At 37.3% G+C, this 17019-nt stretch overlaps 1 protein-coding gene across 1 annotated transcript in view; it reads left to right on the forward strand.

Moving 5' to 3' along the window:
• The window catches only part of LOC149278422 (ADAMTS-like protein 3), a 142553-nt gene that overhangs the window by 11966 nt on the left and 113568 nt on the right, over window positions 1–17019 (forward strand). The window contains exon 2 of the mRNA XM_089501981.1: window positions 1371–1496. Within this exon, the coding sequence (XP_089358107.1) occupies window positions 1371–1496 (126 nt within the window). The remainder of the gene's footprint in view (window positions 1–1370; window positions 1497–17019) is intronic.

Raw genomic sequence — 17019 nt, forward strand, 5'->3', positions numbered from 1 at the left:
AAAAAAACGTCACAATAACCTGGTTGCATCAGTGTGCACACCCTCTTATAACTGGGGCTGTGTTCAGAATTAACCAATCACGTTCAAACTCATGTTAAATAGAAGTCATTACACACCTGCCATCATTTAAAGTGACTCTGATTAATCACAAATAAAGTTCAGCTGTTCTAGGATTTGCTTAGTTGCATCTCAGAGCAACTTGGCAGAGAGTTTCTAAAGCATCAGAGGGATCTCATTGTTGAAAGGTAGCAGTCAGAAGAAGAGTACAAAAGAATTTGCAAAGCTTTAGATATACCATGGAACACAGTGAAGACAGTCATCATCAAGTGGAGACAATATGGCACAACAGAGACATTACCAAGAACTGAACGTCCCTCCAAAATTGATAAGACGTGAAGAAAACTGGTCAGGGAGGCTTGCAAGAGGCCTATTGCAACATTAAAAGTTAATTTAATAGAAGTTCATCTTTCAGCATGACAACGACCTAAATCACACATCCAAATCCACAAAAGCATGGCTTCACCAGAAGAAGATTAACGTTTTGGAATGGCCCAGCCAGAGCCCCAGACCCCAATCCAATTGAACATCTGTTGGGAGATCTGAAGAGTCCTCGCAATCTGACAGATTTGGAGTGCTTTTGCAAAGAAGAGCGGGCATAGACTCCTACCCAAAAAGACTGATTGCTGTAATAAAATCAAAAGGTGCTTCAACAAAGTATTAGTTTAAGGGTGTGTACACTTATGCAACCAGGTTATTGTGAGTTTTTATTTAAATCCCCCCCCTCAAAGATTTTAGCTTGTTTTGCAGTAATGTTTTCTTTTAATTGGAAAAAAGGATAGCACAATTTCAATGGTACAAAAGCATTGTGTTTGGTCTAAATATTGTGTGTGCATCTTTGTAGTTCTAAAAGTATATTAATTGATAAAATTATTAAACAGTTGTGAAAAGGGACCCCTTCCCTCCCTTGAAATATCAAACCATTATAGAGGGACTTCTTTACTCCACGAAGGTGTGGGACTTGGTGTATATTGCGAGAATGGAGAGTTGGTGACTAGGGACAATGTCTCAATGCGGTGAGCAAGAGGTGCAAGCCATTTGTAGATGAATGGCCTTAGGTAGGATCCCATTATTGTCTTTGCAGAGAAACTAGATACAACTCCATATATTAAATTAATGGAATATTTCAGCATTTTTGGAGGGGGTAATGAGTTTTTGAGTCATATGGTACATATTATTTTCTCTACTCTTATATAGTAGAATTTACCGATCCTCGTATTAGTAGAGTAATGTTAATTGTACATATACAGCATATCCTTATACATCCATTCCTTGTTGCATTCACACATTTGTTCTTTTATTTGCTTTATTAGGCCGCCGCAGCACCAGAGCAGGCTCAAGGAGCGTACTTTCTGCCTGAATTTGCACTGTCCCCACAGGGAAGTTTCCTGGAAGATACAACTGGAGAACAGTATCTTACTTATCGTTTTGATGATCAGGTAGGTGGCCAACAACAAATAATTCACATAGAAAAGACAAATAATCTCTATACAAAATTGAATGCAGGACACATCTATACAGAATCAGTATTTCAACTTCTCGCTAGCTAATGTATTTATATTAAAACGGAGAGTCAAGTAAGAACTGGTCCATGTTTACATGTGTGTGAAAATCATTTATTTAACTTTTGTACCTTTTATATTGTATATGTAAACTAAAAAAATGAATTTTTAATAGAAATGTAAAGTCTAATTTATGAATCAGTACCAGTGTTTATCCCTCTCATTTAAATGTTTTTCTTCCAAAATATTGCATACACTGTGTTTCAATTTAGTGTGGATAATCTAAATATCCCTACGATGCTGTGTTGCCGGAGGTTCTTCAGACATCGTGGTTGCACGGATCAGCCTTATATACAAGGATCATTATATAATTTGCTGAGGTGATCATAGCTCTTCTGGGGTTCTTTAGAACAGTGGTTTGAAAAGATTTTTTTCTGATCCATGCAGGCACATCAGTGTTTTGATGGCCACACTGGCAAATTGCATGTGCTTACGGTATACTGCAATTTTTACAATGGCCTCCCATACTGGCCATGGATGACTGTGGCGGCTGCATTTGACAAATGTTGTTCTAGATGTTTGGAAAATATTCATTACAGGCAAGTTACCCTGTGAAATTCCTGAAACTCTCTCTGAACACTCAACTACTGGCCTCCATTTACAAGTCTGGCAGTAAAATGCTAGTTAGATGGCATCCCTTTTTCTAATTCATTACATGAATTTAGAGGCCCAGCAGATCTCATTGGTTAATACCTTAATAAGATAAACCACGTTGAACTATGCATATACCAGCCGAAACTTGTACCTGGCTGTTGTGGTTGATTACTTTTGGAAGAAACCAAGTGAGACGTCGATCAAAAGGAATCGTAGAAGACAATGTATTTATAGCAGTCTCTAACAGAGCTTCTGTTCAATTTATAGCAACTAATTTTAATACTGTTAAATATAAAAACACTTGCTCTGTAATAGCAGGGTACTTTTATATCCATGTGTGCTTAAGCAGCCAAATATTGACTAGCCGTATGACCTTTACTAACACTGTGTGTATCATTTTAGTCTAGTTTTTCCACTAAGATGAGCAGTGATGCTGTTAAGAAGGGACATATTCTAAAAAACACTTTTGCATAGGTACAACACATACTAACTTTAACTGATTCCTTGCTGTAGTGCTCACCCTAGAAGGAACCCTGGTTCTAGTGGTAACTGGTAGAGGTGGTTAATTCTGCATATTTTCACAACATTCTATATTTAAAATATTATTTTAACTGATTATTTTTTAATGTTCTCAAACTGAAGGAATGGAGAGTCGTGTCTGCAGCTGTGTGATTGCTGCCTTCAAACTGTAATGGAATCAAGTGAAATAAGGTTTTGTTCCATGTTTTTATTTCTCACTTTGTTGGTGGTACACTGTTTTACCTACCGCAATCATTTATTTCCAGAATTCTACTATGAAGGATTTGGTTTTCTTACAGAAATTAAGAATTTCTGTTTAACTGACACTTGAGGTGTCGCTTCCAAAGTTTAAACTGTTCCACGCATCAGACCACCAACTAGGAGAACTGTCAAGATACTTTTCTAGGCAGCTTGTTCACTGGCTTATTCTTGGATGGAGAAAGCCCTTTGTGGTCACACAGACCTGCCTTGCATTGTGTCACCCTACCCTGGCAGGGCATTATTTAAGACTTTCAGTAATTGAAACCTTGACTATATCTGCATTCTTTTTTATTTATACCCACATCCATCATCGCTCTAGATGGATATTTTTGTCTATCTTTTATTTAGCTTTTGTAGCTATATATATTGTATATATGGACTCAAAACAATACATTCTTTATAGAAATGTAAAATCTAATTTATGTATTTTTTCCAAAATATGTCATTCATATGCTTTGTTTAAATTTAGTGTGGATAATCTAAATATCGCTACAATACGCTATGAAATTTCACTGTGTTATCATTAGCATTTTCCATACAATCAAGTTTTATAGTAGTTTTGCATTTCTTTTAATAAACAAATAGCTCTTAAAGCAGGTCTGTCTTGTTTCCAAATTCTACATTTTACAGCCCAGTCTACCAGATGAAGCTATGTAATTGTGTTTACTGATTAAAATAAGCATTATTTACATGTGTAGACTATGGGAGCAGCCGTCTTTAACTCCACGTTCTCAGGCTCTAAAGTAATTTATCATGAATATCTCTTGATAAATTATTGCTTTTCTTTGTTTGAAGCTGTTTAGTCCCAATTCCCTAGCACTTTCTGTTCTGTTCTTGATGATCCCGGCTATAGTTAGACTTAATTTAAATGCAAGTAAACCTTTCCAAAGCTAAAGAGACACCACTTAAACCCTACCCTGGCATTACACGTGAAAGTCTTTCTCTTAGATTCTCTGTCCAGCTTTTCACTGTGCACGATTTGCGCGTGTTACTGTCTGTCTTACATTTCTGGACTCGGTCATGAAACCCAGTACTAATTTCAGTAATTTCAGTGATTTGGATCATTAGCTGTCGAAATGCTTAACTCCAGATCCTCCAGTGTCTCTAAGATTCAGTGTTTTCATAGCAGATAAGGATACCGAGAAAAATCTCATTTTGACATGGTAAACTCTCATTTTCACAAGAAATACAAGATCACGGTCTTATTTGAAGTAGTAGCCCAATCCACTTTGGTTCAGAGTCGGTGTAAAGAATAAGTCTTTGTAGTTAATCTCAGACAGACCCTTAACATTTCTCATGTTGCAAAAATGGCGTAGTAAATTTGCTGCTCTGCTGAAATTAACCCTTTTCTAACTAAATACAGCATTACAAACATCATTCTTAGTACTGTCAAAAGCCCATATCCTTCCAAAAATACTTAGTGAAGTAAAAATTATGTTTCATTCATAATTTGTGCTGGAAATACTAAATTGGTATGTGACAAAAAGTGTTTATTTGCTTATCATACAACTGATTACAATTAATGTTCTGTGTGAGCATGTTTATCACGGTCCTACTTTGAGTCCTACGGCAGATACCTTCTGGCAGATAGCAGTTCTTCTGAGTCCAAACAAGAAAACAGGTTGGTGTAGCATCTGTTGGAATATTATCTGACAGAACCCCCTACTCTGATAAAATAAATAGCTGATGGAGTCATCAGATGGAGCATGTGTTCTCATAGTCTGATCTCTTCTATACGAGCCATCATATAGTGATCTAAAATGAAGCAAAACCGGAAACATCACATGACAAAAAAAATCTTTGTTAAATCCTTTTATATAAGCACAGATGATGCACATTATGGGCATCATTATCCCATGATTGCTTTTTCAAGTTTACCATCTAACCTACGTCACTACATTTTGGAAGTGCTAATCATCAGGCTTGCATGAACACAGTTAAATGAAACCTGGGGTGTATCAAGCTTTTTTTCCCTGCTTTATACTTGCAATGGAAATATTGGAAAGAATGCAGAATGTTTTGTGTTTGCTGCTTCGAGTTACATATTTCCTAATCAGTCTTCATTATTACTGTATGCATGATTAAAGGTAGTGCGGTGACACCCAGGCAAGGAATTCGAGTGAACCGAGAGACACACACAGATGTCATTGTCTGAGAACCTAAAATAAAATTCTTGGGTCCTGAACCAAAAATGGCATCTTTTGTTTTTGGAGTAACACTAAAAAGTTTTAGCCAGTTAGTGACGAGAAAGAGGGAACTTTTCTTCCAGTGAATGGTGCTCACACTATGTCTGGGAAAGGGATTACAAGTTATTAAAAATGAGAGATTATTTTGTTCCAGGACTTCAACCCCCGGGGGGCTAGTTTTCTTTCTAAATATTTTTTAAATATTTTGTGTGTAGAATCATGTAGAATCAAGCTCTGATTGAACCGAAGGTAATGGTGAGTAGGTCTCCAGGTGGTGTTAAAAAAGTTAAAAGTTTGTGCATTCTAATATCTCTGAAAACAATATTTATAAAGCACAACATCGCTGTTGCGAAAATTGCATGCTAAAGAGAGATGCCTTGGCCAAGGCAACAGTATGGAGTGGGGTTAACATGCATTGTATTTTGCAGATAGCTACCAGGCAGGCAGTTGAGAATACTGGGAGTTGTAGTTAAACAAAAATGAAAAGCTCCAATTCTGTAATTAATAAGCAACTTCAGGACATTCATAAAGTTACAGGTCACTTATGGCAATCCTTGAGTAGTGAATATTTTTTTTCCCAAAGTGCCAGTCCTGAATCACTTACTTCTTTTACCTGCTATGAGAACCAACGATGTCAAAATGTGATAACTGATACAATATGTTGGGTCCAGCTTCGCTGTATCTGGTGCAATTTACTGTACTTCACGCTTGAATGGCCCTCACATAGAACGTGGCTAAAAACTACATGTAATCACATGCTCAATTAAGGCCCAATCCTGCTTAGTGCTGCATGGCATGTGTTTCATATCATATAACAGGGCAACAAGGAAGTCTACTTGATACCTTCTGACATCAACACACACCAGAGTCAGATTGATATGAAAAGGCTGAGCCAAAACTCATACGAAACATGTTTGTCCTTATTACCCAGCTGTTGCCCTGAAATCGCCCTAGACTATACTCTTTTACAAGCCGGGCTGTCAGCACTTTGCTTGACGTGTGTCATTTCTCACTTCATTTATAATCTGGTTTCTCTGGAGTATGTTGTCACTTTATAAACAAATTGCAATAAGATGTTGAAGTTCTTCCAAATTGGGCATCTGTCTAGTTAGTGCAACAAATTATATGTTAATATGTGTTGAATGTTTTTGGCTTGTTAAAACATCAGAAAATTAAAAAGTTAAAGTCTTCATTATGAGTAGAATGCACTAAATAAAGCAAGCTTGTCCCTTCTTTTTCAGTCTGTTAACCATTTAGTTAGATTAAACACATGAAAAAAGAACTACATAAAGTATTTTTCAGCAGATATTCTTTCTGTTTAGCAGTAATGGAGAAAATGGGCCTGGGAAAGGATTCCCCAACTGGCCTATGGTCTGTGCTGCCCACAAAAACAGGACAGAGGGGCAGCTACATTAGACAACAGGACACTTGGTAGGTATATGAGATTGTAAGACAAAAAGGTCACCCAATTTTGGACGGTCAGTGTTGCTTTGACTTTATTTTGCCTATTTCTTTTAGACTTGGCTAAATAAAAACTTCTGAAGCAGGACTCGAATATGACATATCAATTACCGTAACTGTTAGACAATGAAGCTTGCCGTTTCCAGGAGTGCGCTTTTTTGGCGCACATTTACATGGTTGTAGGGAACATTTTCCATTTCCGACATTTGTCGGTGAGGACAGTTCAGTATTGACCTCTTGTGAGTGTAACATTGTCTTCAAACAAATTGGAAACTTTTAGATGTATCAGCCAGACCTTGCTTAAACAGTTTCTTCATATAGGATAATCGTCAAAAATGTTCCACCTTATCTGTGTAATGGTTAAGGGTTTTGTAATTTATATAAACATCTTATAGAATTGACCTTGTAGACATTGGGTCATATTTGCATTTCTATAGCCCCTGTGTTACAGATGGACTGTAAAACATATTTGTCATGTAATGAAATGCCACAAGGCATTTGTTTTGGTGCACAAAGGGTGCTTCATCTAGGATAATTTCAGCGGGTTGATTAATAGAACACAAATGGGATAGATTCCTTTTTCTGTAGAAACATAATGTGCTCATATGGAAAAAATTCCTTGCATTCACTTTAAATCACTGGTTATCTTCTTGGTGCTATAGTGACGTGTACTGTACATTTAGCCCATAGAGAGTTGTTAACATGTTCTGTATCATTTATGCATACCGTACATTATAATTAAAAAAAAAAACACGCTATTGTGTCAGCTGCAGGTTGACTTAACTCAGTCGCTGCTCATTAGCTGTTAGAATTTTTAATACAAACTGTTAGGAACCAAATCCCATATTATGAAGTATCCTTACAGCCCTTGATAGATATAGGTCATATTAATAATGACCAGTTCTGGTTCAACTTTGGAGATGCAGATAACATTCCTGTGGATTCCACGTCATTACTCCAAATTTATAACTTCATCCCAGAACTAATTGTTATAAATATGGCCAATAGTATTAGAACATTAGAATGGAGAAACAATCCAACATTCTCTTTTAGTCGTGACTGCCAGCAAACCTCAGCTCCTATTGGCTCTGTGGATACTCTATTACCAGCCAATAGAAGATTGAGATCTAGGTATGAGGGCTAAGCCTGGTTTAATTGCTTCGTTGCTGGGGAGAAAAACACAGGAAAAAAAGCTTGGACTCTTTCTCGTGGTATTTCTTCCACAACTGAGAGAAATAGAGTTTTTCATACAAAAGAAAATATTTATTCTTCATATTTTTTACATTTGTAACAAATCCTCAAAGCCAGTGCCACGAACAGTCCTTAGCTGGTTTTCTTTGACTCAAGTGTTACCTACTCAGTCACAATCTTAGTTCTTATAATATTTTTTTTGAGAATGAGAGAAATATTAATCACCGCATGAAATGGATTTATTGTGCTTGGCTCCTTTCTGTGTTAGCTATTTGGCCACAAGGGAGACGGATTACACACTTGTTACACTTTATTGGCTGTACTTTCCTAAACACCAAACATACTTATCAGATGTTTTTTTTTTTATTATTGGATTATTAGTACTTGATGAAAAGTGCCTTTGTTTTGTTATTATCGAGCCAGACTGGATTGTGTATTACAGCATCCATCATCAGTTTAGGACGGCTTAGTAACAGCCCATTATGTCAAGAGTATAAATTAGCATTCCTTACAGTGTGACGTCAATGGAGCTTGGAGAGATAAATAGTATTTTATCCTATTTTAACATTTTTAAAATGTTCTCTTGTAGAGCAGTATGTATATATCTTTTTTTTTCTTTCTAATTTTGGGTAGCAAAGGCACTAATTAGGAGTCTTGGGTATCATCACATCAATGTACAGCATGAATAAGTCAGCTTCAGGTTGTGTGACCCAGAGACTCTGTCTCTTCCCCCTTAGACACTGATATTTGAAGCAAAAACCCTGATACTCCTGAGAGTTCCCAGGTATGTTTATAACAGATCTGCCACTTTAAAATAATTCATATGTAGATTTTAGAAAAAGAACTGTATGCATTTTTATTTTATGTAGATTCTAATATATATTTCTAGCAACAAGTTACCATGTAGCTGGATATGTTTATTTTTAATTAAAATGTATTTTTAATTAAAAAAGGTTTGTCAGTTTGGTATAAGCAGTAACTGCACAAAATAATAATAATAATCCTAAGAGTCCACGCAAAGTAAGTGCAAAGTGTTGAAAAATTTGAGCATTAGTGGGGTTACTATTATTTATTATATTACTATTAAACCTCACCTACTTTATACCAAGGCCCTGACCTTTACTGCCCCTTCTATAATTCCCAACATGTCTGTAAGGTGAAGAGGAGTATTTGTACACATGCCAAGACTTGTGGAAGTTATTGCTGGCCATGGACCATTGACGGGGCATAACTAGAAACCACAGGGCCCCAGTGCTTCACAAACCTGCCATTACCATCTTTGTCCTCAAACAGCCTGCCTGTGCCACCTTTGTCCTCAAACAGCCTGCCTATGCCACCTTTGTCCTCAGCCTGCCTGTGCCATCTTTTTCCTCAGCCTGCCTGTGCCACCTTTGTCCTCAAACAGCCTGTCTGTGCCATCGTTGTCCTCAAACAGCATGCCTGTGCCATCTTTGTCCTCAAACAGACTGCCTGTGCTACACATACACGCATACATACGTAAATGTACAAATTCATTTTAACATGGGATCATGTAACATGACCAAGCTGTGATCCCACTTCCCTAGGCTGGTTCAGTTGCCTCGCTATTGATCTATGAGATCAAAGGGTCGTGAATCAGTGGTCACATGTACTTGGCAATTATTTGTAGAGTGTTTGTTGGACATAAACTCTTAAAAATGCAATGTTAACCAATTTCCTTCTGAACCTGGCTTCCTCTGACTACCCAATTTGTGTACCGTACCCAGCATCAGCTGAATACCTGTCCTGTATACCTCATCTAGCATACTGGGGCTGCCTGCTCCATGTATTTGCCTGTGGCATCTCCTATCTACAAGTATCTGGTCTTACGACTTTGCTATCCTACAGCACAGATATACTGTATTAACCTCTACCTGAGCGTCCATACTATTGGGACCGTCAAAGTCCTTGGTCTGCTATCTCAGGGCTCATCCCTTGGGTAGGTTATCAGGGTCAATAACTCCTGTGGTGTGTGCTCTTGGGTTTAGGCAATCATGATATGACATGGGCCGGTCACAGGAGAGGTCTCTGATCTCCCAAACTAGCCCATTTACACTGCATAGTGGTGGCTGTAGAGGGGGCCTAGAGCAGCACCAAAGATTAATAAGTATTTGTCTGTGATACTGATGGTTTTTATTCCAACCAAGGTCACACAGGCTGTAGCAGGCTCCATATCATGTACTGTTTTGTTCCAGTTAAGCCTCCAAATAAAAAGCATTGTTGTTATTTAATAGTTTAAATATCTGTTTGGAGAGCTTAATGACGGATGTATTAATTATATGTAGGGTCCTACAGGGGGATTGCACCATGGGAACAACTCTATAGGCTTGTAGAAGTGGTAAGTGCCTATGTATATTGTCGGGGCTATATCAATACAACATAATATCTAGAACAGATTTTAGTTTTAAAACAGACATGAATGTAAAGAAGGGTGTACATGTTCAAGGGCTAGATTGACTCATGCACATATTATCTATATTGTTTATATTAAAGAAAATATCACTCAGTTTATGTGTGTGGGAGGACCTATTTTTATACAGAACATTCTGCAATTACCATGGTAATCGTCTAGTGTTGTGGTTATCCTCTTTTTTATACTAAAAGATAATAAGCTACTTACATTATGTTATGTTCAAGTTTTGTTAGTGGTGATTTTGACAGTATTCAAAAAGTATATTAGAATTGTGAGTTATCTTGGTGGTGAATCATATATTGGATTTCCAGGGGTCATCCTGGGTCATGTATTGATGTTTCACTGTAGAATGAAGTAATGGCTACATATTTCCTGAGTGCACCTTTTTATGTAAGTAATGCAACCATGTGCATATTACAGTACAGCGCTTTGCTTATTTGTCACACTGGTTTTAGGTCATTCAACTAAGTGTAATACAAGACAAAAACTATGAGTAAATACAAAATGCAGCTTTTAAATAATATTTTTTATTTATTGAACGTAAAGAGTTATGCAAAAACTAAATCACCCATGTGAAAAAGTAATTGCCCTAAAAACTAATAAATGGTTGTGCCGCCCTTGGCGACAACAACTGCAGTCAAATGCTTGCAATAATTGACAATGAGTCTTTTACATTGCTGTAGAGGAATTTTGTCCATTCTTCTTGGCAGAATTGTTTCATTCAGCCCCATTGGAGGGTTTTTCGAACGTGAACTGTCTTTTCTAAAATCATGCCAAAGTATCTCAATCGGATTCAAGTCAGAACTTTGACTAGCCCACTCCAAAACTTTAATTTTGCTTCTTTTGAGCTAATCAGAGGTGGACTTGCCTGTGTGCTTCCGAACATTGTCCTACTGCGTAACCCACCTGTGCTTGAGCTTTAGGTCACGAACTGATGGTAGGACATTCTCCCCATTCTCCTTCTGGATTTTCTGGTAGGGAGCAGAATTCATGGTTCTATCAATTGTGGCAAATCTTTCAGGCCCTGAAGAAGCAAATCAGCCCCAGACCGTCACACTATCACCAGTGTGTTTTAACTGTTGGTATAACCTTCTTAGTGTGGAATCCTGTGTTATCTTTACACCAGATGTAACGGGACCCACGTCTACCAAAAAGTTCCACCTTTGACTAATCAGCCCACAGAATATTAACCCAAAATCTTGGGCATCATCAGGATGTTTTTGGCAAAATGGCATTTTTTGTTTACAAACGTCTTTGTCTCGTGTTAAAATTAGTTGGATGATCTAAAACATTTACGTATGACAAATGTGCAATAATAAAAGAAATCAGGAAGGAGCAAATGTCTTTTCACATTACTGTATGTTGTGTTTTAGTGATAATGGAACATTGGGTCCTCTTGATTTGCAGGTCTCCTCTTCTCTTCAGGATCTCAACACCAAGTGTGTACATTTTTCTTTCCTTTTGAATTATGAGGGTTCAACATCTGAAAACTAACCAGCAAACTGGCTTTAATTCAGAGCCTGGCAGGTACCTCTCTCCACACAGTAGCTGGAGAGCTATGAGTAGGCTGTGGAAAGGCAGGGCTCTCTGCCACAGAATTAACGACAGGGATGACTATCCCTTTACACATGAAAATGGTTTATTATAGTAATGCAGTCATCTCTTGGATTACACACTGAGGGACAGGCTTTATATGCTCTGAAGCCACTGGAATTTAAGACTGGGTGAAAACCACCATTATGAGCCATAACGGGATATTTAACACAGTGCTGTCTTTCTTTTGACTTAGGGGGAAATTAAATATATAATCCTAAATGACCGATAAAGATCTTGATAATGGTTCCTCTGATATTTACCATTAAGTTAAAAAAAAAAAACTAAGTTGTAGTAAGCCAATTCCTAACATACAAGGTGCTTTTTCCATGCTATCACTTCATCAGATAATAATGGGAATGTTTTAAGCATACCACAAACATCTAATGCTAGCATATGCTGGTAGATACAGTTACAGGCCTGGAACCTGTGAGTGACATTTTTCAATTTCCTCTGGACATCGAGAAACCAAACATTCTTAGCAGATGGTGTGGTGCCTATATAAACTTTTATGTTGGCTAAACAATCAAACATGAATGCCTTTTCATGAAATCCTTTAAAAAAAAAATCTCCACTTTTCAAGTTAGCAATATTGGGTTTATGGGATTAGTTCAGGATCTATGTTCATTATTTCAGTGTATAACCAGCCTTGATGTGGCAAACAAGGAATCTTGCAGAACTTCAAGGATATCAACAGGTTCTGTTATAACAGGGTTTCTCTTCATATAATTGCCTCTGTTTTGGCCTAGATTGACCATCTGGTACACCAGGCACTGGCCTACTAGGCGCCATATTCACCTTATCTGCAGTGTGTAGCCTAGTGTGCGGCTGCGGATATCCAGCCGTCGGTTGCACTACAGTACTTTGCAAAAAGTTTTAGGCAGGTGTGACATGCTGTAAAGTAAGAATCCTTTCAAAAATAGGCACGTTAATAGCTTATTTTTATCATTTAACTAAATGCAAAGTGAGTGAACAGAAGAAAAGTCAAATCAATATTTGGTGTCACCCCCTTTGCAGTCAAAACAGTATTAATTATTCTAGGTATACTTGCACACAGTTTTCTGTTGTTCTAAACATCGTGGAGAACTAATAACAGTTCTTCTGTGGATTTAGGCGGCTTCAGTTGCTGCTCTCTCTTCATGTAATCCCAGACTGACAATGATGTTGAGATCAGGGCTCTGTGGGGGCCATACCATCGTTTCCAGGACTCTTGTTCTTCTTTACCCTGAAGATAGTTTCTAATGACTTTGGCTGTATATATGGGGTTTTTGTCATGCTGCCGATTACATTTTGGGCCTCTCAGATGGTATTGCATGATGGATAAATCTCTGCCTGTACATCGCATCATTGAGGAGACCCTTAATTCTGACCAAATGCCCAACTCCATTTGCAGAAATGCAGCAATAAAGTTGGAAGGAACCTTCACCATTGCCTGCAAACACCCATTCTTGTACTGCTCTTCAGCCCTTTGCCAAACAAACTGCCTTCTGCTACAGCTTGGTGGTGAATAACGCTATCCTATAAATTAATGGGTAAAAAAGTATACAAATACAGTAAACAAACCAGTGTTTCTTTTCTGGCATCACTATCCATACATCTGAGCATCACAAGAGTTTTAGACCTGTCCACTACACTTGTCCATGTTAAAACCATAGAATGCAGGGCAGGAATAATGGCAGGGAAAAAAATCTACGGTACTCTCTCTGTTCCTGTGAAAACACTTAGAATGCTCCATATTTAATATTATGATATGAATATAAACAGGAAAATATGAGCTTGGGTTAACATTAGCTGTACTGAATAAAAATGTGGGTAAACATGAGTGTTAGCAATAAATCATTCTTACATAGACTGATTACATATACACATTTGACTTGATGAATGGTTGTGCAAGGATTCAGACAGTATGGATCCCTCTGGTATAACGGGATCCTAAAGCTTAGAACACTTTTAGATTTGTATCACAGATATTATAATTTATAGGCAACAGCAGTAAATTCCAGATGTTATAGATAACATATATATATATATATATATAATATATATATATATGCCTAGATATATATATATATATATTAAGTGTTTTACTAGAAAATATAGACCGAAATATGCATATATATACACAACTCGGATTTAAATAAATACTGATAGTTATGTAAAATGATGCAATTGCATATACAGAATTTCTCTTGCCCCCCTTCAAATGCATTGCTTTTTCCCCCACTGCCCTGCTATTTGCTTTGGCAAAATCTAGTTTCAAACGATAAACTCGCTTCCGGTCAGTTACGGTGATGATTCTGTAAGGATTGCGGGGAGGTGTAACAAAACCATGCTTCAATGGGGTGTTCTGCTGCAGCGCTGGAGCTGCAGCTTGTACTAAAGGTAAGTAGTATTTTTTGCATGTTGAATGCAATGGAGTGTCCCTTTAATAATCGCGTTACCATGTTTTCCTTTATTTTTTCCAAGAACAAGTAACAAGATACATTTACTTCCTGGACAAGGTATATTTATCACCCATATTAGCTGTTTTCATATGCTAATGCCAACAATTAATTTATGCTATGTCATTTAGTGTAATGATTTGTCCAATAAGTTAATTGTACTTAGCTTAAGCATTTTAGTTTATTGCAAAGACAAAAGGAAAAGGCCAAAATAGTTTTTTTAGACAAATTGAGAGATTGGTGTCTCGGTGGCGTTAAAAACCGTTAAAAAGCTTTTGAGAAATTCTATACCCTGCCTGAAACTTGAGCCTAGAAAAGAAATAAATCAAATCAACCCTGGCATTTTTCCACAACAGTGTTTCTACAATCTGTTCAAAAGACATATATTAATGGAGTTAGTAGCTTGTCACTTGTTCAGGTGGCTTGTAAATAGAGATGTTTGTATAACACCATTACAAGAGGAAATAGTAAAAAAAGGAAATGGGGAAATTAAGACCCTCGCTGGGGCCTTAGCAGTAAAATCAGAAGGTTGGAAGCGCTAAATCATATATTTCTGCATGAAGGCAAGCAATAGTGTAGTCTATTTTGTCAAACATTGGCATATTTCCAATAATGTACACATTAGTATCAGAATACACCACATTGTTATGGCTTGATCAGAATTACACAACTTCAGCCAGTTATCAACCAATAAATTCTATGCATTATACTTGTGTATCTAAGAAATTATTGTTCAAACTAAGGACGCACAGAATACACTATCCATCTTCCAATTTGCATTACCTGGTTACATAAAGATTTATCAATATATTAACATACCAAATTTTCCTAAAGGCGTCTAGTCCCAGACCTTAAACAGCAATGACTCTTTTGAGATAGGAGATGTGCCATGAGATTCATCTGACCTTTGAGCCATCTCAGCTCTTGGTTTAAGATAGGTCGAACTACTTGCCCCTGCTTTCTGCCCAGTTCCCTTTTGCTAAAGGCTGTCTGGACCTAGCCCTGTCCATACAGTTGAGAAGCCCTGCCGTTATACTGTATATACTGCACATATCTACAGTATGTAGAAGTGAAATTCTGTATAAAACATTAGCATAATGGTAAATATAATTTTTATTTAAATGTGGCCTTTGGGAGTTCATAGAATGGTCTCTACGTATTGGTTGGTTTGGCAAGAGTTTCAGAATTGTATAGGATTACAAGCATTTAGCAGAACAAGCCGTTTTGTTTAGTGTTGTCTAGAGAGGTATGTTAAAGGGGAAAAAAGTATAGTGGTCTTTTGAGCTATAAATTTATTTAAAGAATTTATTTCTCAGCTGGTGCCGGTAGTGTGTTTATTATCTCTACCATTACATTTTAGTTATACTGTTTACATAGTTGAAGAAACGGCTTTAGGTCATTCCTTTTTGTTTTATTATTCCTGTGTACTAAACCTGTGAAGACACATGCCTTAAAGTGTTCATCAGTGGTGATTAATCACAAAATTTATTTTTATTAAACCCCTAAACCTGGGGTGTCCAAGTTTTTTTTTTCTGAAGTGTGCCACTTCAATACAAGTGTATGTGAGCATGGGCCACATACCCAGACACATACACATTCCAATATACCCAGACAAACACACTTACACACCCAAAGACACATGCCCCCACACTCACATACCCAGACACACAAACACTTTCTCCATGCAGGGGAGTAGCTTTTGGCCATGCACACTACTGCCCTTTTTCCCCAGAAACTTCCTGCCAACTTAAGACTGTTTGCACACCTAGCCTGCCTCCATGGCTGCCTAGCCATATCCCTCATGAAGCTTCTCCCCCACGAGAAGGATAGCTTCAAGTATCTTTCCCTTGAAAGTTTCCAGGTATGCACACAACGGACAACAATTGCAGCCTCCAGGTCCTCAGAGAAAGGAAGTTTAGATTAACAGAATAAGGCTTAACCAAGTTTTGTCATTGCTGACTATTTAATCATCAAGAAGAAAAATATCAAGACTTCTCCTTTAATTCGTGCTGCGTCAAGAGATTGATTACATTGTCCAAAGCAGTGTAATTTGTATGTTTTTGGCGAGGGGCGAATCATTATTTTATTTTGGCCTCATTATTTCCTTTGAGAGACATAGAACCAAGACCGAAAAAATATATATAAAAAAGAAAATTATGTGCCTGGAGGGAAGCCTTGGGAAATTTTGAAACCACAACTTGGAAACAACAGAAGTTAACCATTTAACTTTTTGAAAGACTTGTATTACATCAGTGGACATGATATTCAGTTGTATATTTTATCATTCAAATGTCAGAATGAAGGATATGCTACTTATGCTACTTTTTAAGTGGAGGAGTCAAGAGCACTTGAGAAATGCAACACCTGCTCTCCAATTAAATTACTTTCGTTATCCATATTTACTGGAAATTATATTCTAATCATATAACTAAAGTAAAGAAAGTATGGAGAGAGATGTCATTAGCTTCCATTGGGAAAAAAATCTTGTTTCTATACAAAATAGTAACAAGAGTCACGATATTAATTTAAAGCTAAATGCAAAGTTATGCTCTGCTCCAAGATGTTTTCCTTCTGTAGCTCTTTGCTTGTCATCAAAAACCTGCCATGGAAAGGAGATTAAAATCAGCCCTAACACTTTAAGGCCAGTGGCCAATAAAACAGGTACAAATGGTTGCTTCTTGGATAGACTTGGCGACACGCTACGTCCTTACACTTATGTAGCA

This window comes from Sceloporus occidentalis, unplaced genomic scaffold (assembly GCF_023333645.1).
Source record: "Sceloporus occidentalis isolate IW3139 unplaced genomic scaffold, rSceOcc1.0.p SCAF_189, whole genome shotgun sequence".
Classification (NCBI taxonomy): Eukaryota; Metazoa; Chordata; class Lepidosauria; order Squamata; family Phrynosomatidae; genus Sceloporus; species Sceloporus occidentalis.